Genomic DNA, 25330 nt, shown 5'->3' on the forward strand with positions numbered 1-25330 from the left:
TTTCAAGGTGATTGCTAGAATCCATTTTAAAGGGAACAAAACTAGTTTGTGGGTGATCTCCCTGGTGAACCATGAAACTAACAAAAAGAAAAGGAGTGCTTGTGGCACCATAGAGACTAACCAATTTATTTGAGCATAAGCTTTCGTGAGCTACAGCTCACTTCATCGGATGCATTCAGTGGAAAAATGGAAACTAACATGAGGCCAGCACAAAGAAAGCTCAATTATAGTTCCATCTATCTCTGGGTATGTCTACACAGCAACAAAACACCCATGTCAGAGACTCTCATGGCCTAGGTCAGCTGACTTGGCCTCATGCTATGGAGCTAAAAATTATAGTTGATCTCCTAGACCAGTGGTGGGGAACCTGCAGCCAGTGGGCCGCATGTGGCCCATCAGGGTGATCCGCTAGCGGGCCACGAGACATTTTGCTGATGTTGACTATCCACAGGCATGGCCCCCTGCCGCCCCACACAGCTCCCCTGGCCGCAGTTCGCCGTTCCTGGCCAATGGGCGCTGCGGGAAGCAGCGGGCCGCAGAGATATGCTGGCCATTGCTTCCCACAGCTCCTGCTGGCTGGGAACAGTGAACAGGGGTCACTGAGAGCTGCGGGGGGTGGTGCCTGCGGACAGTCAACGTCAGCAAAATGTCTCATGGCCCGCAATCAGATTACCCTGATGGGCCGCATGTGGCCCACAGGCTACCCACCACTGTCCTAGATCCTCTCCCCTCTCTGGATCTCAGAGCCTGGTCTCCAGCCTGAGCCTGGATATCTACTCTGCTGTTTTTAGCCCTGCAACATGAGCCCATGACTTGGGCTCTAAGAGTCGCTGCTGTGAGTTATTTGTTTGTTGTGTAGACATACCCTAAAGTGATTATATGGCCTTATTACCATAGTGTCTGAGTGCCTCACAATCTTTAGTGTGCTTATCCTCACAACACTGTGAGGCAGGGCAGTGCTATTCCCCCTCATTTTGCCGATGGGGAACTGAGACACTAAGTAACTTGCCTAAGGTCACAGAAGATGTCTGTGGCAGAGCAGGGAATTCAACCTAAATTTCTTAAATCCCAGTCTGGTGCCTGAACCATCGAACCACCCTTTCTCTACATCTACACTACAAATACTTGTCAGAAACTAGAGACACTACAGGAAGCCCATGAACCTCCTACTCAAAACCACCCTTCCTCTGTTTCCTGTCTGTTACCTTCTTGGAGAAAAGCTCACTGGCCCTGCTACCCCAAACTTGCTCCCTCCTTTGGTGTTTTCATGGAGCATCTTCTCCTCTCAAACACCCCTTAATGTTCCTCACGGTCATGTCCTTCTGCCACCTTTAATGGGTCTCCTCTGCTCTCCCTTCATTGCACACTTTCTCCTCCATTGCTTTGAGGTTCTCCCTTTTCCTGTATTCTCCCACCCACAGTGCAGGGTTTCCTCTTCCCCATCACTGTGGATTTTCCTTCCTACATATCCCTCCTTGCTGTGGGTTCCCCTTTCTCCTCAGTCACAGTAACATTCCCCTTTCTTCTCCGTTTCCTCCCTCTCTATGGAGTTCCCCCTTCCCCTCATTGCTATGCGGTTCCCCATTTCACTTGTGCCCATCCCATCCTCTCCCCAACCCCCCAATGTGCAGTTCCCTTTCCCCTTTTCACTACAGCTGCAATTTAAAGGTCTGTTCTCCGCGTACCTCAGTGCATTTGAGTAGGACTTGTGATGGCCTGATTTCCTCCTAGCCCCTTTGCTGGGCCTATGTGTGACAGCAACCGTGTCAGGTTGAGGCCACCTCACCGTGCTGCGGGAGGGGCTGTCCGGGTGTCTGCTTTTCCACAGCAGGAGCTGGGCCTCTGGTGCCATGTTGCGGAGAGGGAGGTGGCAGCACTTTGGCCAGCTGGCAGTGGCTACAAAAGCAGCTAAGAGTGACCCCCTCCCCCCCCATGTTGGGCCTCCTGCCCAGCCGTAGAGGGTGCTGTGTGGGGCCTGGATGCAGCCAGCTGCAGGCAGTGGAGCAGAGGAGCCGGACAACTCGCAGACACAGCCCTGCCCTCCTCTGCTGGGGATTCTCAGGTATTTTACCCAGCAGAGTGAACTACCAGGAACTATTCACTCTTCTGATACTTCCTACAGTTATTCAAACAATAACATGAAAGAATAGGGCTGTCCATGTAAGTGGTCCATGTACGGCACTCTTAGCATTCCAATGGCTGGACTATATCATGGCCTGTTTTGAAGATTCTAACAGCTGTTGCATGAAGCCATCAACCACAAGGTTTCTGTGGTAATCTGTCCTAAGGGGCCAGTTGCAGACTTTTATTATCCTTCGTGCCGGCACTAAACTGTTGACATCAAATTAGTTACTGGAATTAGGAAGTAAATGACATTTCAGAGGTTATCGTGCCAATCAGCTCCAGATGATTCCAATTTATTTCACTAAACCACAACGTTTTATGTAAGCACGTTGTCTGCTGGCGTGCCTGGAAAGGACTTGGCCTTCAGGCTCTATAATACCTGCAATATGTCCAAGTCCTCCGGCAATGTCCTGCTAAAGAGAGTTTGAACTCAGTGTTAAAACCGATGAAACTAAAATTATTAGATACTCACATTGAATATGTGCAGTCCTGGCTTAAGCAGAAGTGTCATTTAGATCACTGCGAGTTTCATGTGATTATGGGCTGCAAAGTTATGTGCAACTTATCTAATTGTTTGCGAATTGCCCTATTGTAGTCTGATTCACTAATTGTCACTGTGGCACAGTACATATTCTGCACAGATGTTCACACACAGAACATTTTAAAAGTTCCTAAATATAGCAAAAGAAATGGCTTCAATAACCAGCAACCTCCTGGTAATATGAACATCTCTGCATTGACACTGGCAATAAAATACTGGCTAAAGATTGCTATAAGGAATTGCCACTGTAAATCATTTTGTCTTCAGAGGTAGCATGCTAGAGGCAGTGTGATCTAGTGGATACTGGACTGGGCCTCGGAAGACCTAAGTTCTATTTCCACCTCTGCTTATAGCCTGCTGGATGACCTAGTGCAAGTCACGTCCCCTCTCTGTGCATCAGTTTCCCCATATGTGAAATGGGGAAATGATACTGAGCTCAGTTGTAAAGTCCTTTGAGCTATACTGATGAAAAGCACTATATAAGAACTGGATATTATTATTAGATCATAATCCCATTCGTGCAAGGGTGGGCAAACTATGGCCTGTGGGCTGGATCCAGACCACGAGCCGTTTTAAGCCGGCCCCTGACCCATAGCATGCGGCTCGGCCCCGCTGTGGTGCTCTGGCCGGGGCGCTGGGTTGGGGGCCACACCACATGACTCCTGGAAGCCGCGGCATGGCCCTGCTCTGGCTCCTATGCGCTCCAATGGGAGCTGCAGGGACGGTGCCTGTGGATGGGGTGGCATGCAGAGCTGCCTGGCAGCGCCTCCGCATAGGAGCCGGAAAAAGGATATGCTACTGTTTGCGGGAGCCACTTGAGGTAAGTGCCGCTCGGAGCCTGCACCCCCTGAGTCTCTCCACACGCCTGACCCCACTGCTCCAGCCCTGATCCCCCTCCCCAGCGCCAAACCCTTTGATCCCAGCCCAGAGCACCCTCCTGCATCCCAAACCTCTCATCCCCAGCCCCACCCCAGAGCCCACACCCCCTCCTCCACCCCAACCCCAATTTTGTGAGCATTCATGGCCCACCCCTGCATTAAAAAGTTTGTCTGCATTAAAATTTTGCCCACCCCTGCATTAGTGCATGTTTTGGGCCTTCATTGTAATGGAAGAATGAAATCTCAACATGCAAAGAGCATCAGGCCTGTTTTGCTGTTTATTTCACTTATATAAAACTTCACTGACTTCAGTGCTGCTTTCTGTTCTCTAATGCAAAGCCTTGGGAAACTGCCTACAGGAGATTAGAAAGAAAAGCCTTCTCTCTCCCTCAATTCAGCAGCTTGGTTTGGAGATCCTACACAGCTGCTCTTCAGCTAATGCAGCCCCTGGGGATTGTCAGCCAAGTTGAGGGTGGGAAAAGAATGCACCAAATGCACAGGAAGGAGTTGGAGAACTTTTCGGGAGCAGGGAACTCATGTAAATGAGCAGCACTATGTGTATTCTCAACCGGCGTCCTGCTGTACTGTATGCTGTATAAAATGGGCAATCCTGTGAGATCACTTGATATCTGTCATTATTTTATCACCTTTCAGCAATGTAATTTACTGGGGCATGAAAACTCCAGCCCTGGGAAAACTTACTGCAAGATCATCAGACCTGTCCTCCAATCTGTATTCTCCAGTGAATACACACTGAGGTCAAGATCTTGGTCCTTATCTTCAAGGCTCTTAACAATTTGGGTCCAAAGAACCGAAAAGATTATCTCGAGCTTCAAGATCACAAAGAGTGGTATAAAAACCTATGTAGACTAGAATGGAACTGCCAAAGTCAATCCCATTCCTCTAGCACCATGGAGTTGTCTACAGCCAGGGTACTACTCTGTGCAGGAGATGCAAGAGCTGGTCCAAGACTGTGAAACTCACTGGTACAGAACCTAAGAACCACCCCGAACATGCAGTTGGACAGTTTGGCTTCTGTCCAATAGTGGGCGAAAATGCGGTTACTTGTACGCTAACCCAGCGGTTCTCAAACTTTTAGCAACCCGAGGACCTCTCATTTTGATTTAAAATTTTTCACAGAACCCCAAGCTGGCTTCTAATTTTCCCTCGGCGTGCTCAACCCATGCTCAGCCCCAGTCCCTGGCCCCCATGCCACTCCTTCCCCCAATGCCCCCCCACCTCTTCCCACCCCCGCCCCTCCTCTTCCATGTCTTTTTCTGCCCCTTCCCGAGCGCACCCCATCCCCATTCCCCTCCCCCTCCCCCCCCCCGCATCTCCTGTATGTCACTGAACAGCTGTTCTGCGGTGTGCAGGAGGCACTGGGAGGAAGGGGGAGGAATTGGTCAGCGGGGTCAGCAGCCCTGGACATGACTTGCGGATCCCCTGGAGTCAGACATGACTTATGGACTGCCAGAGGTTTGCAGAGCCAGTTTGAGAACTGCTGCACTAACCAATTCATTACAATATCACATCTCTGGCTGAGCTGTTCCTTTTCTCTTTTTGCTTTCCCAGTGTGAATTAGTTTGAATCCAACATCATTGCCTGTTCTGTTTATTGGCTTGTCTTTCTTTGTTTTTGCTGGAGAAAAGAAAACAAAAGTTTTATGAGAACAGCATTATAACAACCAAGTGTAGTGAAATCAGAGAAATATTCCCAATCTGAATTCTTCTCGTCCTGGGGCAGATGATGTGGCCTGATATCCCAGTGTGTCCCAGCCACCTAAGGGTTGAATCATGCAGAACAGATTTTTTGTTGTTGTTGAAGTTACACAAGTTAACTGGAGATCTCTGTAAAGATCAGGATAACCCTTTATAGATGCCTTTATAGCATGTCATTCTCAGTATTCCATGCAATGAGCATGGTGGGCCCAAATGTACAAATATTTACTTGACTCAATGAGTAGTGCCAATGAAATCAGTAGAAGACAGTGTGATGGGTTCGGTCACAGAGACTCCTTTGGGACTGTCACCTTACATGCTGGAATTACCTCTGAGCCTGTCTTCCCTGCCAGCTTGGGACTCCAGAACCCTGTCTTGTTGAGCCAGACATGCAAGCCTGCTGAAACACAGACCCAGGGTCCGAACCATGCCCCCAAAGCTGCAGACTTAACTGAAAACAGCTTAGCAAGTACTCCTGTCTCCAGCACCCAAACCCCAATGGGATCCAAACCCCAAATGAATCTATTTTACTTTGTATAGAGCTTATACAGGGTAAACTCATAAATTGTCTGCCCTCTATAACACTGATAGAGAGATATACACAGCTGTTTTCTCCCCCAGGTATTAATCACTTACTCTGGGTTCAATAATAAACAAAAGTGATTTTATTAAGAATAAGAAGTAGGATTAAAATGGTTCCAAGTAATAACAGACAGAACAAAGTAAGTCACCAAGTAAAATAAAGCAAAAACTCGCAAGTCTAAGCCTAATACATTAAGAAACTGAATACAGGTAAAATCTCACCCTCAGAGATATTCCAATAATCTTATTTCACAGACTAGACTCCTTCCTAGTCTGGGCCCAATCCTTTCCCCTGGTACAGTTCTTGTTAGTTTCAGCTCAGGTGGTAACTAGGGGTTTCTCATGACTGCAGCCTCCTTTGTTCTGTTCCACCCCCTTTTATAGCTTTGGCCCAAGGTGGGAATCCTTTGTCTCTGTGGGTTCCCATCCCTCCTTCTAAATGGAAAAGCATCAGGTTTAAGATGGATTCCAGTATCAGGTGACATGGTCACATGTCACTGTAAGATATTATTCTTCATTACCCACAGGCTGGTTCCCACGTCCACAAGGAGGCTTATAGGTAAATAAACCATCTACAGTAACTCCTCACTTAACATTTAGTTATGTTCCTAAAAAATGCGACCCTAAGCAAAACGATGTTAAGCGAATCCAATTTCCCCATAAGAATGAATGTAAATAGGGGGGTTAGGTTCCAGGAATTTTTTTTTACCAGCAAAAAGGCATTATATACATTTTAAACAATTTTAAACAAGCAATTTAATACAGCTATTAAACAGGCTGGCAGCCCCCCTATCAGCTCCCCTACACACCCCCCCCCAGCACCTCTGGCCCACTGGTGGATGCCGCAGATCAGCACCTTCTGCCTGCTCCCCCTGCCTCCTGCCCACGGCAATCAGCTGCCTTGTGGCATTCAGGAGGCTGGGGGGGAGGAGTGAGGAGGCACTGGGGGGGGGGGGGCGGCAATGTAGTGGGGCTGCAAGCCATGGACAAAGCAGGTGGCCAAACAACGTTATAGGGGAGCATTGCACAACTTTAAACGAGCATGTTCTATAATGGAGCAGGGACGTAACATCGAACGAATGTTAAGCAAGAGGATGTTAAGTGGGGAATTACTGTACGGCCAATTGTCCTAGTCAATGGATGCCATCAAGATTCTAAATCACCATTAATGGCCCACACCTTGCATAATTATAATAGGACCTCAGAGTTAACGTCATGTTTCTAGTTTTAGATAGAAGAATGAGACATTCATACAAATAGGATGAACAAACTCAGTAGATTATAAGATTTGTAACGATACCTTACAAGAGACCTTTCGCATAAAGCATATTCCAGTTACATCATATTCACGTTCCAAGCATCTTTTCATAAAGCATGTGGAGTTCAACATCACAGACTGGTCAAGTGTTTGGAGGATCAGGCCCTTAGATTGCAAGCTCCCCAGGCAGGGATTTTGTCTTTCAGACATGTTTAGGGAACACCTCATTCTCTCTTGGCCCTGTATAAGCAATTCTTATTCAGTAGTAACACCCTAAGTTTGTGTCATCATCAGATGTGACAACTCATGGGAGATTGTTTCCCTCGCACATTCACTTGCATTGTCAGACATTTCCTAGCTACACAAGCAGAAAGCCACTTGGCAACAGGCACTGGTCATCAGATGAGAAGTAGGACTGCCTCAGGCTGAGGTGGATTGGTAAGACAGCAGACACGTCATGAACAGTTATGCTTATTGCAATCATTCAGCCACCAATGTGTCCAGATGGCAGTGGCAAACTGCATGTTTCACCTCAAGTGCTACTAACCCCTTTGACACTCCCTGCCTGCAGAATATAGCTTGGTGATGGCAAAAGTAGCTTCTGCTTTGCAGGAGGGGCATGGCCTGCTGGCTAAAGCACTGAACTGCCTCCTGGTTCTGTCACAGCCTTGCTGTGTGCCTTTGGGCACATCCCTGGGGCCCTGAGCCAAAGCCTATGGAAGTCAGAGTAAATAGAGTCCTTTTGATCTCAGTGGGCTTTGGATCAGACCCTTAATAATGATGCTCTGTAAAGCTGCGATAACGATACCCTCCTGCCTTCACTCACAGAGATGTTCTGAAGGACGTCATTCACTGATGTTTGTACAGCACGCTGAGCTGGAACGTGCCAAAGATATGCAGGTTATTTGTAACTGCTACACTGAAATTGTATAATTCCTAAAAGTGGCCTAACTGCAGCAAATAAAAAAAGCCAGAAGTCTTTTTCCAAGGTTTTTGGCCAATGGTCATTCAAAATCCCTTGCAATTAGATTTAGAATATTGCTGTATTGTAAAGAGTCAGGGGACTCACTAGTGCTGTTTGACTTTTGTGATCTTCCAACTGTTTGTTGTAAGAATAAAACAAACGCCTTGGGTCAGAAGGTACATCTGCACTGCAATCAGAGGTGTGATCTCAACATGGCAGCATGGGCTAGCCACCTGACTCCATACCCAGGACCCCACGTGGGTGTGTATAGCCCATGCTGACACTTGTGCTACTGCAACTTCCCTGCTATTGGTATTTGAGCTGGCTAGAGCAAAGCTAGCTTGGGGATTTGCTGCCGTCGCACCTCTGATTGGAGTGTAGCCAGAGTCTGCTCTCAATTTACACCGGCATAAATCTAATGCAATGCCACACAATAGGATTGTCAACTCTCCAGGATTGTCCTGGAGCCTCCAGGAATTAAAGATTAATCTTTAATTAAAGATTATGTCATGTGATGAAACTTCCAAGAATATGTCCAACCAAAATTGGCAACCCTAAATCGATAAGGTTGCAAAGCTGCTGTGACAGCACTAAGAGAGTAGGGAACTGCTGCAATGTTAAGCTTCAGGCAAAACTTCATTTCTGTGGCTGGTTTCCAGCACTAAAGCAGATAAATTTCCTGTTACACAAAACGATCCCTGTCTCAAGAATCTGCTTTTAATCATAACCTCACAACTCAGATTTATGGCTCGTGCTTTGCTACAGAGCAATTGCCAACTGGATGGATATCTGACCATTTTTGACAATCAACATGAAAACTCTCAAAAGGATAGTTGCTGGAACAGCAGAGTCATTTAGCACTATCCTTTCTAGTCACATGGCTTCCATTAAATACATTCACTTGTTGTAGGAAACGTTAGAGCGATGGCCCTGATCCTTCAGCTGGATCCAATGGCTGGCACCCTGCCCTGGGGAGCAACCCCAGTGGCATAGCTGAGTGCAGGACTAGGAGGTCATGGTTACTCTTCAGATGCATCTATAATGGACCACATTTAAAAACAATTAAGAAGCTCTGGATAAAATATGCCAATTGTCATAATCAACCTCGGGTTCTGCTCTCCCTTCCAGACAAGTGTGTGACTTTTCCATCTGAGCCAAAACGTGCTGGGCCACATTCTGCTGGGCTACATACTGTGGCCACATTTTGTGTGGAGAGAGAGAAAAACGGTCTCTTACAAGGTAGATTCCATTCTGTTCAGGTGTAGGTAGTGTGAGACAAGTCTGGTAAAGGCACCAGAAGACGGACGATCAGGGCCTGGTCTACATTCAAAGCTTTTCCTGGGATAGTAATGTTAGTTAGGGATGCGATTTTGTTTATGCAACATTTCTACTCTGGCAAAAGCCCTAGGCCAAGATCTTCACCCGTGTTTAAGTGCCTAACTCCCCCGATTTAAGCAACGATCTGGGCCCTAACATAGACACAGCTATAACACAAAAAAGTGCTTTTGCCAGTATTGCTTATTTCATTCGTGGGACTCGTATAAGCTAAATCGGCAAAAGCTCCCCTTTTCAGGTATAAGCTGCGTGTACACTGGGAAGGTTCACTGGTATAGCTATACAGGCAAACATTTTCTGGTGCAGATTAGGTCCAAATGTTTCAGATACTGATGGTCTGCCTGTATAAATCTTCTCTCTTATCTTTATGGACCTCTCTATCTGTTTTGCCCCATCACCACAGTATCTAGGTCCCTCACAACACCCTGGTGAACTAGGGCAGCATATTTCCCATTCTACAGATCTAAGGCACTGAGAAATTGGTGGCTTGAGTTTCAAATGTGCCAATCTCTTGGAGCTCCCCCTAGTGACTTCAGCTGGAGACAGGGTGCTCAACATGTCTGAAAAAATCAGATCATGAGTGACTTGCCCAAAAATTCTCACAGCACATCCATGGCAGAACTAGGAATTGAACTCAGCTCTCCTGAATCCTACCCCAGTGCCTTAAAGCCAAGACTATTCTTTCTCCTATGGATTACTGTTGGAATGGACATTGTAGTGGACTAATGCAATTCTTAAAAAATATTTTTTCCCCTCAACAATTTTTCCTCAGCTAAGCAAATTTTCTATTCAGCTTGTAACAGCCCCATGCTGGTAGGATTGTTCTTGCTTGTTATTATTATTAAGCTTATTATAGGCCTGCATCCCCAGTAATTCAAGCCAGTTCAGAACAGCAAGTAAGTGGATGTGCTGTTCTTCACTTCCTGTCTAAGCGGTGTGTATTATTGTCAAAAAAGCCGCGTTTTGATAATTATTACATTGAGGGCAAATGTTTGTTCCATGTAACTGTAAAATGCATTCTCTCCATGTTGCAGGAAGAAAGTTACTCATGCTGCAGTTCATATTATTAGTGAACCTGAAGGAGGATCTTCACAGACAGAGTACCCAGGGATTCCTCATTCAGATACCAGAGGACCATTGAGGACATGGGAGATTCTGTACAGATAGACAGATATTTTTAACCTGGCACATTGTGGGATGCTCTGAAAGCCACACAAGACATGCAAGATTTGCAGCGGTATGTAGCTCTGTACATTTTTGTGGGTATTGGTTGTAGCAGGGTTTACCCACAGATGCATTTCTAAAAGCTACTAATTTTCTTATCCCCATCAGAAAAACACCACGCTAATTAACAGTGTTGGCAGTTTGTTCGCAAGAACTCCCTGGGATAGAAATAGCCAGTTTTTCTATTCCATTTTCCTGGACACTTCATTATATATGTTTTAAAGGGAAAGAGCAACATTTGGTGTGGTAATACCGGAGGGGGAGACTGTGAAGAAAACAGGAGTGCCTGGCTCATTTACATCTTAGTGCCCTGAAGATACTTCCAGCTTGGATCTAAACCGTAACAGTGCTGGTGTCTGAGCTCCACTCAGTAGGCATGGAGATACTTTCCGTGGTTCTCAAGCTATGGTCCACCAAGCCCTTTCTGGCTCTTCACAGGTTGAAATACTGAGTCACACGTAGTGAGCGGGAAGGGGGTGCTGAGAGATGCCGTGGGTCCACAAGAAATTCTCAGCATTATAAGTGACCCACAAAAGGAAAAGTTCAGTGGGGGTGGGGGTCTCAGTAGGCTTTCCTCCGCTCTACCCTTTAAGGATAGTAGGCAAGGTGTGTTGGGTCTGACTGCTCTCTGGGCAGATCCAAGATGTCCTGGTGTGACAGCAATCACTGTGAGAAATTATGAAAACATTGTTTGCCTTTAAATTAAGCTGGGGGTCTTACTGTGAGTGGCTAATGGCTGTCACCACTGGGGAAGGTTGACTGATGCCAGTGTGAAAAGGGTAGTTCCTGCCTAGCTCTATTGTGGAAATGTAGTGGGATGAGCTTTCCCCACACCGCATGGCTTGCAACAGAACGGCAGTCCCTCCACTCAAAGCAGCATAGAGATTGTTCCCTCATAGTGCCCTAGAGGGGGTGTGGAGGGGTAGAGAGTAAGCAGAGCCATGGCTCTGCGGGAGCATGCTGCATCCCTTAAAAAGGGGGAGCAGTTGTGCACTCCCCTTACACATTGGGGAGCTCTGGAAGGCATGCAGAGAGCCTCCAGCACTTCCCAGGGTCAGTGGGACGGTGCACTGCCCCTACATGGGGCTGTGTCCAGTTGGCCCATACTAGCCCTAGATGTTTTGTTGGGCTTTCAATCCAGAACAACTAACAAAACAGCTGTGAGTTATGCCCAATAAATTTAATAACTGATACAAATTTGTAACTACAAAATACAAAGTAGACAGAAAAGTGACGGCATAAGAGTCAAAAGGAACAATGTTTGTTATGCAAAACAAAATCAAAATACACTTAACAGCAGATAGGGATTCTGATATGACACACTTGGTCACATACAACGCTGCATTAGTAACAGTACACATAGATATTCATTATGCAGGATTTCTCACAACGGCTGCCTCTTAATCCTCCACTCCATCCCAGATGACAAGTCAATTGGTGTTCTTCATTCTCTTACATAAATTCTTGTGCACACAACATCATCGGCACCAAAAGTCTTGAAAAGAAACAGAAATCAATTAGCAGAGAGGTAATAGGCAAAAATTACATACAATTTTTCAGGAGTATGTTAATTTTACCATAGTAGCTAGTGGTATAGCAGACATTAAATTGTAACTTTGCCGAAGCAAAGACGTAAGTTTTGAAAGGGTAATATACTGAAGGTGGTTCTCTTTCCCAGACACGAAGTTTGTCAGAGAGATAAATAGCCTGGAACCTCATAATTTTTCTACAGTTTCTTGGCATGCATTTGTGAATGGCAAGAGAAGTTGGAATGTACTAGGCTTTTATATTTGAAAACAGTCACAATCTTTGAATGGCTTTGTCTGAATTAAGGGTGTTTAGGGTGGGATTCAGATCAGATTGACTGCACGTACAAGACTGACTGCTTAGCTGTCCAGTTCCTCAGCTGGTGTAAATCAGTGTAGCACCAGTGCGATCAATGGAGCAATGCTGATTTACACCAGCTGAAGATCTGGTCCATATATACCACTATATATATAAAACCTGTAATTGGATAATGCTGCTGCAAGATGTTGACGTGACAGACCTACAGACTGAAATCCTCTTTTTCCAGCTATAGTGTAGACAGCATCAATGTGAGTATCCCCACACTGCTCTGACGGGGAGTCCTGACCCTGACCTGGAGCTTTCTCCTTTGGGAGTGAGAGGGTAGCTTAGTCTCCTTGCAATGCCCATTCGATCCTCGGCCCCTCTGCTGAGTCTACCAATAAACTTGCCAATTCTGCTGATGTTTTCTGACATGGACACTTATCGACTCGGAATCTGTCTGAGGCAAACTCATTCCCTGCAAATGAGCAGTTAAAGGATTCAACCAGTTCCCCACAGCCATATAATCCAGCATTGCACACTAATACCCCACCAGATTTACCCCACTTTAACATGGCTTCCTGACAACATTTGCAAAAATATGCACACATGCCAGATAACTTAAGCAGGAGCTATGCCAGAAAAAGGAGTGTAGGAATGGTACCCCGAAGGAGTTTTATTACTGTGATGTTTTTAAGCAATTTTATTTTGATTATAAGAGTTTTGAGGCAGGGATTGTCTTTTTATTATGTTTGTACAGTGCCCAACACAATGGGGGTTGGGCCTTTAGGTGCTACTAGAATAAAAATAATACTAATAGAAATAAAACAAAATAAAACTGACTTTGTGCACACATTCTCTGCAAGAGGTAGGGGACAAAAGTCCTATAGACTTCTTCCCTAGCTACACATGCAAAGAGATCAAACACGTTTGCACAGGATTTAGAAGACTACTTGCTAATAGTCACCTATCAGGTGCCATTGACATGACCCTTCAAACAGAGCTAGACATTGTTCCTTTCCTGAAGAGCCAGTCTAGATTATGTGGTTTCTCAGATGCTATAGGAATGTGTTGCATTTTTTAGCTCTGATGTTTTATATTTTATAGGTAAAGTTCATATTTTTAAAACTTGTGTACCTAAAGCTAGCCACCTAAATCCACAGTTGGACACCTAAATAAGTGGTCTGATTTCCAGCCCCTTTGAAAGTAGAGCTACTTATTTAGGTGCCTAAAGTGGATTTAAGTTGTTAACTTTAGGCACCCATGTTGGAAAATTTTGAAAAGCCTAAAAGTTTAGCATAGTAGCATTATTAGTGAAATGGCATTAAAACATATTGTTGAGCAGAGAAAGTTATGTGTTGGAGGGACATGTACTCATACTTTCTGCACTCCTTTTCTTTAAAGTTACACATGACTTTGCTTCACAGATACATGTTAAGGACACAGTTGTACACCTCATACATTGGTGAGCATCTAGTCTTGTGAGAAGTCCCATTAAAATCAACAGGACTGATCATATAAGTGGTCCCCTTCATAAGAATGGCACAATCAAGCCTTAAATCAATTTAACATTCCACTCTAAACTACCAAGAAACTCAGATCTTGAAGCCCTTCCCTACATGTAACGCCCATTGAGTTCTGCACAGTGCTGGTCCATGAGAACAGTTCCTAGACAGAGGAAAATAAACTTTAATGGAGACTCAGAAGAGCTCTGACTAGACTTCTGCACAGTATAGATCCAGACCCACAGATTAGGTACAGATAGATTGAGGGATTGTAATCTCACAACCCCCTGCCCTAAAATTCATTGGATTTAGGGATGGGGAGTGGTTTGAGGAGACAGGAGAGTCTCTCCGTCTGAATCTGCCCCTAAGGTTTTGGTTCTAGTTTGGAAGAGATGTGGAAGAAATCTCATCAGCACAGCAGATCTCATAAGAATGCCATTATGCAAGGGGGTAGAAATCGAGACAGACAGTCCAGCCTGTCTTGGGCTGAAATCTCCAAAAAGCATCTTGGAAGAGTCCAGCACTGTCAAATCTGAAACCAATGCTAATGACAAAGGTGGGATTTTCAAAAGGGCCCATGTGAACATGGCACCTAACACGCATTGTAATCAATGGGAACTGGGCACACAATTCCCTTAGATGTTTTTGATATTCCCATCCTTTCTCATAAACTTCAAACCTAAATTTTCATCTAAACTTAATCTGGATCCAAACCCAAATAATTGCCTTTTAACCAGTCTCTTGCTTCTGTCTAGCAAGTACAAATTTAAAGGAGAGCTATCCTGTGAAACATAGGAATCCAGGAATCAGCTCTGTCGAGACATAACAGCATAATAGGTGGAATTCAAGACTTTGTTTATATAAATATATTCTGCCACTAGCTCACTGTATAACCTGCAAACAGTCATGAGCCTTTTTCTGTCTCATTTTCCCCATCTGTACAATAGGGATAAAACTCGCCTTACAAGGGTGCAGTGAGGCTGAATGTTTGTAAAGTGCTGGGGGAGGTGCTGTATCTAAGTGTAAATTATTATAGTGTCTTAAATTTATTATTTCAGAAATTACAACATAGCCCTGCCAGCCAATCAGATGGAATGGCCAATCAGGCAGCCTGCTGCTGGCCAGCTCTAGTGATGAGGCTGCTTGGAGCCTGGCTCTGCTGCAGGCCCTGATTCCTGCAGAATGAGATAATCCATCAATTCACACTCTGCAATTTCACCCAGGACCTGATCCAGTGCACATCAAAGTCCATGAACGGGCTCCCATTGACATCAGTGGACATTAGCTCAGGTCCCCAGTACTTGAATAGAGAGACTTCCACAGCTTTTTCATAGATTCCAAGGCCAGAAGGGACCATTGTACTCATTTAGTCTGCCCTCCTGCATAACGTGGGCTGTAGAACGTCCCCAGCACAATTTCTGTTTGAACTAGAGCATATCTTTTATAAAACATTCAATTTTGATTTAAAAATGGCCAGTGATGGAGGTTCCAGCACAGCCATTAGTAGATTGTTCTAATGGTTAATTACTCCCACAGTTAAAAATATATAGCTGATTTACGGTCTGAATTTGTCTAGCTTCAGCTTCCAACCACTGGATCTTGTTATATCTTTGATAATGGGCTCTTCCCTCTAGCAGACAAATAGTTTTCCCCAAGAAGGTACTTACAGACTGTGATCACATCACCCCATAATCTCCTCTTTGTTAAGATAAATAGATTGAGCTCCTGGAGTCTATGACTGTGTCACTAACATTAGTTTCTAATCCTTTGATCATTTTTGTGGCTCTTCTCTGAACCCTCTCCAATTTAGCAACGTCCTTTTTGAACTGTGGACACCAGAACCGGACATAGTATTCCAGCAGAGGCTACACCAGTGCCAAATACAAAGATAAAATAACTTCTCTACTCCTACTCAAGATTCCCCTGTTTATGCATCCAAGGATCACATGAGCCCTTTTGACCTGAGCATCACACTGCGAGCTCAAGTTCAGCTGATTATCCACCATGACCTCCAAATATTTTTCAGAGCCACTGCTTCCCAAGACAGAGTCCCCCGCCATGTAAGTATGACCTACATTCTTTGTTCCTAGATATATGCATCTACACTCACCTGTATTAAAAGACATATTATTTGCTTGTTACCAGCTTATCAAGTGAGTCAGATTGCTCTGTATCAGTGACCTGTCCTCTTTACCATTTATAGTGCCCATCAAAGTCAATGCTCAGTACCTCTCAAAATCAGGCCACTTATTTGGGTGCCTAAGTTTAGAATACCCAAGTTTGAAAATTGTTGGCTTGTCCAGTGTCACACAGGAAGTGACAAAGGCAAGAATAGAAGCCAGATCTCCTGACTTGCAGTCCAATGGTCTATCCAATGGATAACTCTATCTCCTAACTTATATGATTAAATACCTGTATCAGTCAGTCAGCTGTATTACAAATGGTATTACAACAGGATGCATATTCAAATAATGCTTTAGGTATCTCCAGTACTTAAACATGGATGGGTACTGGATTCTGGGCTTGATCTTGCTTTTATTGAGGTGAATGGCAAAACCCGCATTGACTTCAGTGGGAGAAGCAATGTTTAATTTGTAATGAAAGAGGTGCTGGGGCTAAAGCAATCTTTTTTACATTCATAACTGATGCAGCAAGCCCAGAGTTGCCGGAGCTATGAACTGCCAAGCCTAGAGGTAGGGGCTCAGCACTGGCAAGCCCCAGCAAAAATTAAGCCCTGGGGAGCAGACCCTCCACTTGATTACTTAAGATCAGACTTTTTTAAAATATAGGAAGCATTAAACCTTTAAGTGGTTTAATTCCAAGGCTTAAACCCACACAGACACACTTTGGCACTCAGCTGTGCGATCTCTCTCCAATCTGGGTTGGACCATCTTACCTGCCATGTTTAATTTCAGAATCCAGAAATATCATTTAAAAAATGTTCAATCATTCATCTATGCTTCACAGTTCACCAGTTTTAATCAACTATAGCATGAATTTTCCAGGGAGAGGAAAGGGAATAGAAACAATGCTTCAGACCCCTCAAACTTCTGATCTTTGACCCTTGCTAAAATTGATTCTGAGAACCCCTGTGTGACATGTGAACTGTGCAAAATTTGGTTTGAAGCTGTTTTTTAAAGCCATGCTTCAGAAATCATCTACTATACAGCATTTGCGATACAGATAAGGGGCTGAGCAGTCATGAAAGAAGCAACACAGAAAAGATAGAAGATAAATTATTTAATTTGAACCGCTAATATTTGAAGGCAGCAACCTTTAATTTTGGGTAAGAGCAGACCCTTTGTCCCTCCTAATTTGCATGAGTGATTGACAGCTCATTAAGGTCACAGAAAAGCGCAATAACAGCAAAAAACAATAGACTCACAATTAGGAAGTAAGGAAAAAAGACCTTATTTTAAAATAACCTCAACCATAAATCTTCATTTTTAGACCTGTACATGAAATACATATGCTGGGTCAGACTCTGGTCCTGATTACACTGATATAAATTCAAAATAACTCTAGTGAATAGTGTTCTCGTGCAAATAAGATCAGAATCTGGCCCTGTATCTGTAGTCTAATTTAAAGTTAAGGATAGTTAAGGATACTCTCCAGGTAAGAAATCTGAACTTTGACAAGTTCCCTCCTCACCTCCCTTTTTGTTTGCACATCCCATGTAATCCTTTATATCCATTTTTATTCAAAAGTATTTAAAATCCAAGTTTTCAATACTTAAAAAACCCAAAACCAAAGAACCCCCCCATGTTAACATTTCTGAGAAACCCTGTACTAATAAGTCTGTGATATAGAATAATAATGCTATTAAATATGAAGGCTCCATTGCCACATTTCCAATGGGATTACTATAAATAATACTGGAGAAAGCATCTTTTAAAAAAGAGTTTTAAAGTGTTAACGTGACCTTTTGCAAAACAGGGGGTTGATCCTGCCTCCATAGACCATCAGGCCTTAGACGAACAAGATTTATTTTTGACGTACCAATAACACCTTTCCCAAGTTAAGATGAACAAAGAGCAAAGATCATTTTTGGGAACACAAAACACAGATGTAAAAGAAAATTCACCTTGGTGTGAAATGTATGATGCTATACCTGAAAAAACTCAGAACTGTGTCTTCTCAAAGGATCAGGCACCAGCCCTGCATGGCTTATACACTACAGCACAGGTTCTGCTCCATGCAAGGCAGCTATCCCAGCTGCAGAGACCCCCAAGGCGCACAGGAATGGGGCTCCCTCCAGCTCTGCTAGAAGGGAGCTGGGATAAACTGACTGGGGAGCTATGGGAAGGATTATAGGAGAAGGGGGTGTTGAAGAGGAGGGAGGCCTGAGAAGAAGGTTGGAGCTGGGATACATTAAGCTTTAAACCGCTGCTTGCAGAAAATTGCACCAGGGCGAATTTCAGCTCCCAGTCATTATGGTTCAAGCAAAAACCTTCAAGAGAGAAAGCCTTTTTAAATCAAGATTGGATATTTTTCTAAAAAATATGCTCTAATTCAGTGGTTTTCAACCTGTGGTCTGCGGACCCCTGGGGGCCTGCAGACTATGTCTAAGATTTCCAAAGGGGTCCGCACCTCCATTTGAAAATTTTTAGGGGTCTGCAAATGAAAAAAGGTTGAAAAACACTGCTCTAGTTGAAACAGGAATTAATTCTGGGGAGTCCTATGGCCTCTGGTTATAGAGGAGGTTAGACTAGCTGAATACAATGGTTCCTTCTAGCCTTATATTCTATGAGTCCATATTGTGTTTCTTAACCTCACTCTCCTTTCCCAGTTGGGTCAGTTTGTGTCGTGGCTGCAGAAGGTGACAGCATTACAATCGGATCTCCTGCTTGTACTGTAAGAGTTGGCCTTGGTTTTGCAAATGCCTCGTGAGTAGGTTGCTTAGATGACAAAATCCAAAAATGCTTTGTTAGAGAGTTGGAAAAATGACAGTTGGAAATAAATTCTGTTTGTATCAGTTAAAAAAAAAGGGAAAAAAAGGTATGAAACAGAGGGTAGAACTCCCCGCTTCCTAAGCTATCTGGGTAACATAAAGGCTTACTAGAGTTGAACAAACAGAAGGATCTGGATATTCATATTTATGGAAACCAGTGTGATTTCACTAATAACATCCACCCCATTCCTAGAAACACTGTTCCTCACTATCTGAAATAACAACTTTAACATTCTAAAAGCTTCTTGTCTACACAGGGTCAGATCTGTTGTTGTTGTTTTTTTCCCCTTTCAGATGAAATCTTAAAAAACAGAGCTTCTGTCTGGATTACATGAAGGTTAGATTGTATTGATATCTTTCGTAAGAGCAGAGGTATGCCCCAGTGTTCTGGACTAAAAATCCCCTCCCCATTGTTGTATGTGCTATAAGTCAGTTGACTGCCTCCATCCCAGACAGCATGTCCTCCAGACACTCTATTCCCTGGCTGAGGTACTGTTCTCTCTATCTAAGATACTTATATAGTCCCCATCACTGTAGTATCTGAGTACCTTACAATCTTTAATGTATATATCCTCACAGCACTCCTGTGAGATAGGGCACTGCTATTAGCCCCATTTTACAGATAGCAAACTGAGGCATAGAGAGGCTAATTGATTTGCCCATGGCTGCACAGGATGTCTGTGTCAGAGCAAGAACTGACCTTGGATCTCCCACAGCGGAGACTAGTGCTCTAACCACTGGACCATCCTTGGGATAGCTTACTGGATTTACCCAGAATGCACTGATACAAACAGGCAATGCAGTGACTCTGGATGTGCAAACTGCTGTTGTGGGGGAAAGGCTACTGTGTGGGCACAAGTTTAACTGTGATACTTGTAATCAAGTTGAAGTGACCATGTCTCTAGCCAGTTACAGATCACAGCTGCAGTTGTAGCAGGGCTGGGCACTGAGGTGAGATTCAGAGAAGGGATATCAGTACCAAGATGACAACTGTAGGAGAAGTAAATAGACTGAATCTGACTGCGGGTACATCTACACCGTACTGCAAGGGTGGAAGGTCCCAGGGCTCAGGCTCGAGCCCGAGCTTGAACATTTACACAGCAATTTTTAACCCCACAGCCTGAGCCCCGCGAATCTAAGTCAGCTGACCCAGTCCAGTTGTGGCTGTGCCTCGGGTCTTTGATGTATCCTATGTAGATGTATCCTCACTGGCTCAGGTGGAGGGATCCAGTTCCAGATACATGAGGCAGAACTGCTGACCTGCTCCTGCCTGAGTGTGGAGTGTTATGTAGGAGTGGACAGAGGGAACACAAGGACTGAAGAAGCAGATTGATTGGAGCTGGACATAGTTGAGCTCAGACATAAGAAAGAGCGATTCCAGGAATCTTGAAAATAGAGGGCAATTCTGAATGGAGTTCAGAGATGAGCAGGGAGTCAGAGGTGATAGAGGATGTGGTGACATATTCCTACTTATCGGAGGGAGGTTATATAGTGCTAACAGTATGCCAGGCACTCCTTTGTCATATACCATGTGATAAGAAGCATGTAATAACACATGTACCAAAAAAAGGAGAAGGAAAAGGATAGATTTCCAGGTAAATCAAAGCAGGCAGTTCTCCAGAAATTAGGTCAAATTCTCTGCTCTCACTTACGTTGATTAAATCTGCAATTACAACTGAAATTACTGGAGTTACTTTGCATTTATAGAATTGGATTTAGCACATTATGGTTATTTTACCACTAAGTGTTTAGAGGCAGTTAAAACAGAAGAACATGATATAATTTGGTAAGTTATCTGAGAACAATGATTTAAAAAAAGTCATTGTGTGTGAATTGCACTAAAGAGGGTTAGGAGCATCCTGGCCTTTCAAATGCATTTAATATAAAGCAGCGTGTTTCACAATAATTAATGGAAAAAAGTAACAGTCCGATTACATAGCAACAAAACCTATTAGTACAATGTATGCACTGGAAGGGTGAAAGGGTCTTACCAAAATCAGCTCATCGTTAGCTAATTCCCGAGTCCAATATGTTTTAGGACCCTCTCCCCCAATAAGAGTTTGTTTGCAATAGATCTTGTTTTCATTCTCCCAAGTGGCTAAACTCTGCAGGCAAGAAAACCATTAGTAACATTAATTATATTCCCTGGCAGCATGAGGGAGAGACACAACAATGAACACTACAGAGAATAATTGCTGCAGTAAAAGAGCAACACATGGTAGATAATAGCAAGGGAGAAAGGCATATCAACAGAAAGCAGTAAAATCAAAACAAAGGTTGGGGATGGATGTTTTGGAGATATATACATATAATTAACAAGAATAATTTCAAATATGACTTCTCAACGTAACTCTGTGTTTATTTCCGTGCATCCAAATTAAGAAGTCCTTTAATTCTCATAAAAATTTTAATGGTGAGAACTGAGAAGCTTCATTTATTAACATGTAATAACTTAGCATCTTTGTAAAGATCTGGCATGAGCTGACATGTTATTTACCACCTCATGGCATAAAAGCAGCTAGAATCAAATGTAACATTTTGGAATAATAAATAATGCAGTACTTGCCACTTATAATCTTTATTCTATATGGCACTGTTCCAGGTTACTTGTATGTTTAACATATAGTTCTAACAAGCAGGGTACACAGCAACTAAATTAAAGTAGTCGCACTAGAATTTGGATATTTTGGGGTTTTTTAAAAATTAATATGGGGGAGGGTCTGAAAACTGAAATACACTAGGACATTTTTTCAGAGCACTTGGAATTATTACTATAAAGCTATTTTGAGGTGAGAAATCATGGCATTTCATACTGTTTAACAAGCAGGCAAGCACAGGTTCTCCACTGCTTTTCCTCCTAGTGTTGAATTATTATTCCACAATGCAGTGGAACAGCTGTGCAGAAGGATGCCCCATAATGAATGTACAAGTAATCGCTTTACAACTAGCACATGGGAGATATTCATTAGTCTGTGATGATAAAAAAAATTAAAGTCAACATTTCCTTGACTTTCCAAAGGAAAAAGCTTTTCTTTTATATAAAAATTCGCTATTTCTTTTATATAAAGAACAATGATTCTTTCAAAATTATAGCCTTTTAAAACCAATATGGCAGAGTTATACATGTTATGCTTTTCATTCCAACTATCCTGAATCCTTATTTGTTTGTGTGAAAAATAGATCAAGTCAGACTGCAGAATAAGACCCTCTTTTCCTGTAAAGTGTTTCAGGATCTATAAACATTCAGCTATTTTGTCGGGTATTGCAAACTATATTATGATGTTATTTTTCTGTCAATTTCTGTATCATAGCCACAGCTCAATTTTCTACTGAGCTCAGCAATATAATTCACTCATATAATTTCACACATGGAAAACATTTTACTGAAAACTACATTTTAAAAATTTGCCCACTTTCAAAGCAATAATTATTGTTTTTCCATATGTAGCAATAAAACTTTCATTTAAAATGGAGTCAAATATTTGTGTGTTCTGGATGATCAAATTCCATTTTACTTTCACCAAGAGAAAGAAATTAACAAAACCAGTGAGATATTTCTTGATAGTTTTGTTCATCCTAGAGATTCAATGGGAGTTGCGGGTGCTCAAGATCTCCCAGGATCAGGCTCCCAGTTACACCAGTTTAAATCCATAGTAATTGTACTAAACTTGATGAAGTTACTCTAGATTTACATCAATGCAAATGAACTCAGAAGCTGGTCCTGGGATGATCAGAAATATTTTGCTACTATTTTGCCTTTTTAAAATATTACTTTGGGAAGGGGGGGGGGGCTAGATTCTGATATCCTTTACTTGCGCTGAGTTGCATCTTACTTTGAAAGTAGTTCCATTGATATCAATGACACTACTCACACTGAGTAGCACTTTCATTGGTGAGTAGTGTCATTGACATCAGTGGAACTACTTGGGAAACAAGATGCTACTCAGTGAGAGTAAAGGACATCAGAACCTGGTCCTGTGTGAACTTTTTTCATACAACCCCCTCCTGCCACCACAGAGGTACCAATTCTCTATTTCCTTATGTCTTGTGTATTCATATAAGTGTAAATTGGATGTAAGCTGCAACTAAATCAGAATGTAGTATTATACACCCACTTTGCACAAGTGTAAATGACTATACAAGGTACAAAGCAATGGAAACATCAGGCCCAGAGTTTCTCATCAGAGTAAAGTGTAGTAACCAAACCAAAACAAACAGATGAGGCATCTCAAAGATAACGCTGAACAAAGAAAGTGGTGTAATAACAATTGACAGCCGTTGAAGTTTACATAAAATTAAGTATCACGATACAATATTAGATCAAAGATACAAGCAATTAATATCTATCCAAAAAATTAAGATATATGTTTGAACTATGATAAAAGAATGTCCGGAAAAAGCTAAAAATATCCTGCAATTCTTATTTGAGACCTAGCCTGTTTTGTTTTAGGATAAAAGTTATGAGCAAGTTTGTGCCACTAAATCCTGCACAGCACTCAAGGCAGAGATCTTAGTTGCTCATCCACAGTGTGTTGTTATGGTAACAGACAGACATCAAGAAATCTCTTTCACCACTAGGGACATGTTAAAATAGAGAGAAGGAAAAGCAATCAGAAAAATTTCTGCATGCAAGGGTTAGGGAGAAGAATTGCGTAAAATCATCTTGAGCTCCTTACTTCAGGACCTGATATTTTTTGCTGCTTTTAATTTTAAACTGCCCTCCCTGAGGAACAATGCCAGATTGAGGCCAAAAACCAAACAGTTCAGATTAGGGATGGAGGAGGCAGAGAAGACCGAGTAAAGTCGGCAATGCCATTGTCTTGAGCCAGTGGAAATGTATCTATCTGCCGCATATAAAAATTACCGAGATCTCAGATAAATCCACCCTGGGAGAGCAAAGGGCTTTTCCTAGGACACAGGGGAAGCTGTCTCGTTGCTGGATCATACCTCTGGTCTGTTGTGTTCTATTCAGACTCTTACTCCACTCCCATTACCAGGGTAGGTGAGTGGGGTTCTGTTGGGAAAACACCATCAGCCAAGGCTGTATACACACACACACACACACACACACAGTTCTCCCTCGCCCTTACCCTGCATTTTCTGCCATCCACAGTCTCCTCTTCGAAGCTCTCCCCTACTTTGAAGTTGATCTCAGTGGTGCGGACGGTGGTAGACGTTTTGATGTAGAACTGGTCCCCGTCCTGGCGGATCTCCACATGCGGTTTGGAGGCGGCTGCCACCGCCACTCTCCTGAGCATCGCATTGACACCTGGGCAGAGGGGGAGACCAGGAAGCGGAGCATTAACCTAACCGTGCGCCTCCAGCACCGCTCGCCGCGCTGCGGTAGGGCATGGTGCGCTGTTCACCGCTCTAGCGCTGTTATTAAGAGCATTGCATTGCATTTCGTAGCGGGATCGCTAGTGAAACGGTGGCCCTAGTAATTATGAACGTGGCATTAATCAGTGGGACGAATAGGTCTGCCCCGGCTCCTCGGGTTCAGGAACGTGACGGCGTTTAGCAGCAGGCTTGGCAGGAATGGCTTGGCGTTCGGCACAGCCCTGCAGGTGCGTTAATCACTCCGACCCCGGACAGGTTGGCACGGCCCATGACGGCAATGCCTGGGGCGCGAGGCTGGGCGGAGCGGCTCGCCATGGGCCGGGCGGGCTGGTAGCCACCTGCCGGCGGCACGTCGCTTCCCAGGCTAGCACCTCGGACGGCCGCTCCGTGCGGCGAGGTCTCCGCAGCCCCGCGCCCCGCGGCTGCGGGGAGAAGGCAGCCGGCACTCGGGGCCGAGCCACGCGGCTGCAGACTGGCTGACTGGGCTGCTAACTCCCCGGGGGCAGCGGGCTGCGTCCCTGTCCCGCCGGCGCAGCCCCCAGCCCGTGTCCCGGCTGCCGGCGCCGGGCAGACGCGCGCCCCGCCCGCTCCTTACCCAGCGCTTTCAGGAGCTCGTCGAAGTTCTCGCTGCTCTTCATTTTCCAGGTGCCGGCGAAGTTGGGCATGTCGGAGGCGGCGGGGCGTGCGCGGCGGCGGGGCAGGACGGAGCGACCCGGGCTCTGGCTGCTCTCAGCTCCGGCACCTTGTGAGCGGGGCGGGCTGAAGCGCTGGCTGTGTGAGTCACTCCCCCCCCCCTCCACCTCTCCTCCCGTGGGACTCGGCAGCATCCATCCATCCATCAGCCCGCCCTGCCTTCAGCCAGCTAGCCACCTCCTGGGGCTCCCCAAAGGGAGACCCCAACTGTCACTCGCCCTGCAGCTGGGAGCCGGCTAGAGATTCACCAGCTATTGAAAGGAGAAGAGGCAGAGGGGGATCCGCAGAGGAACAGTGCCCAGGATGGACTTTAACTGGGGCATTGTCCAGGGAGGCAGGCAGGGTATAGCCAGAATGACACATTACTTCCTCCAGTGCCAGCTCCTCAGCCTC

The 25330-nt window shown here is 44.4% G+C and overlaps 1 protein-coding gene across 1 annotated transcript; it reads right to left on the minus strand.

The window, feature by feature from the left end:
* Positions 1–12068: 12068 nt before the first annotated feature.
* On the minus strand, positions 12069–25083 carry CRABP1 (cellular retinoic acid binding protein 1). Its single transcript, XM_077828747.1, has 4 exons — positions 24840–25083; positions 23998–24176; positions 20899–21012; positions 12069–12119 (listed from the first exon to the last, which is right to left on the minus strand). Exons 1-4 carry the CDS (start codon positions 25081–25083, stop codon positions 12069–12071), a joined length of 588 nt encoding a protein of 195 aa, XP_077684873.1.
* Positions 25084–25330: the final 247 nt, after the last annotated feature.

This window comes from Eretmochelys imbricata, chromosome 10 (genome assembly GCF_965152235.1).
Source record: "Eretmochelys imbricata isolate rEreImb1 chromosome 10, rEreImb1.hap1, whole genome shotgun sequence".
Taxonomy (NCBI): Eukaryota; Metazoa; Chordata; order Testudines; family Cheloniidae; genus Eretmochelys; species Eretmochelys imbricata.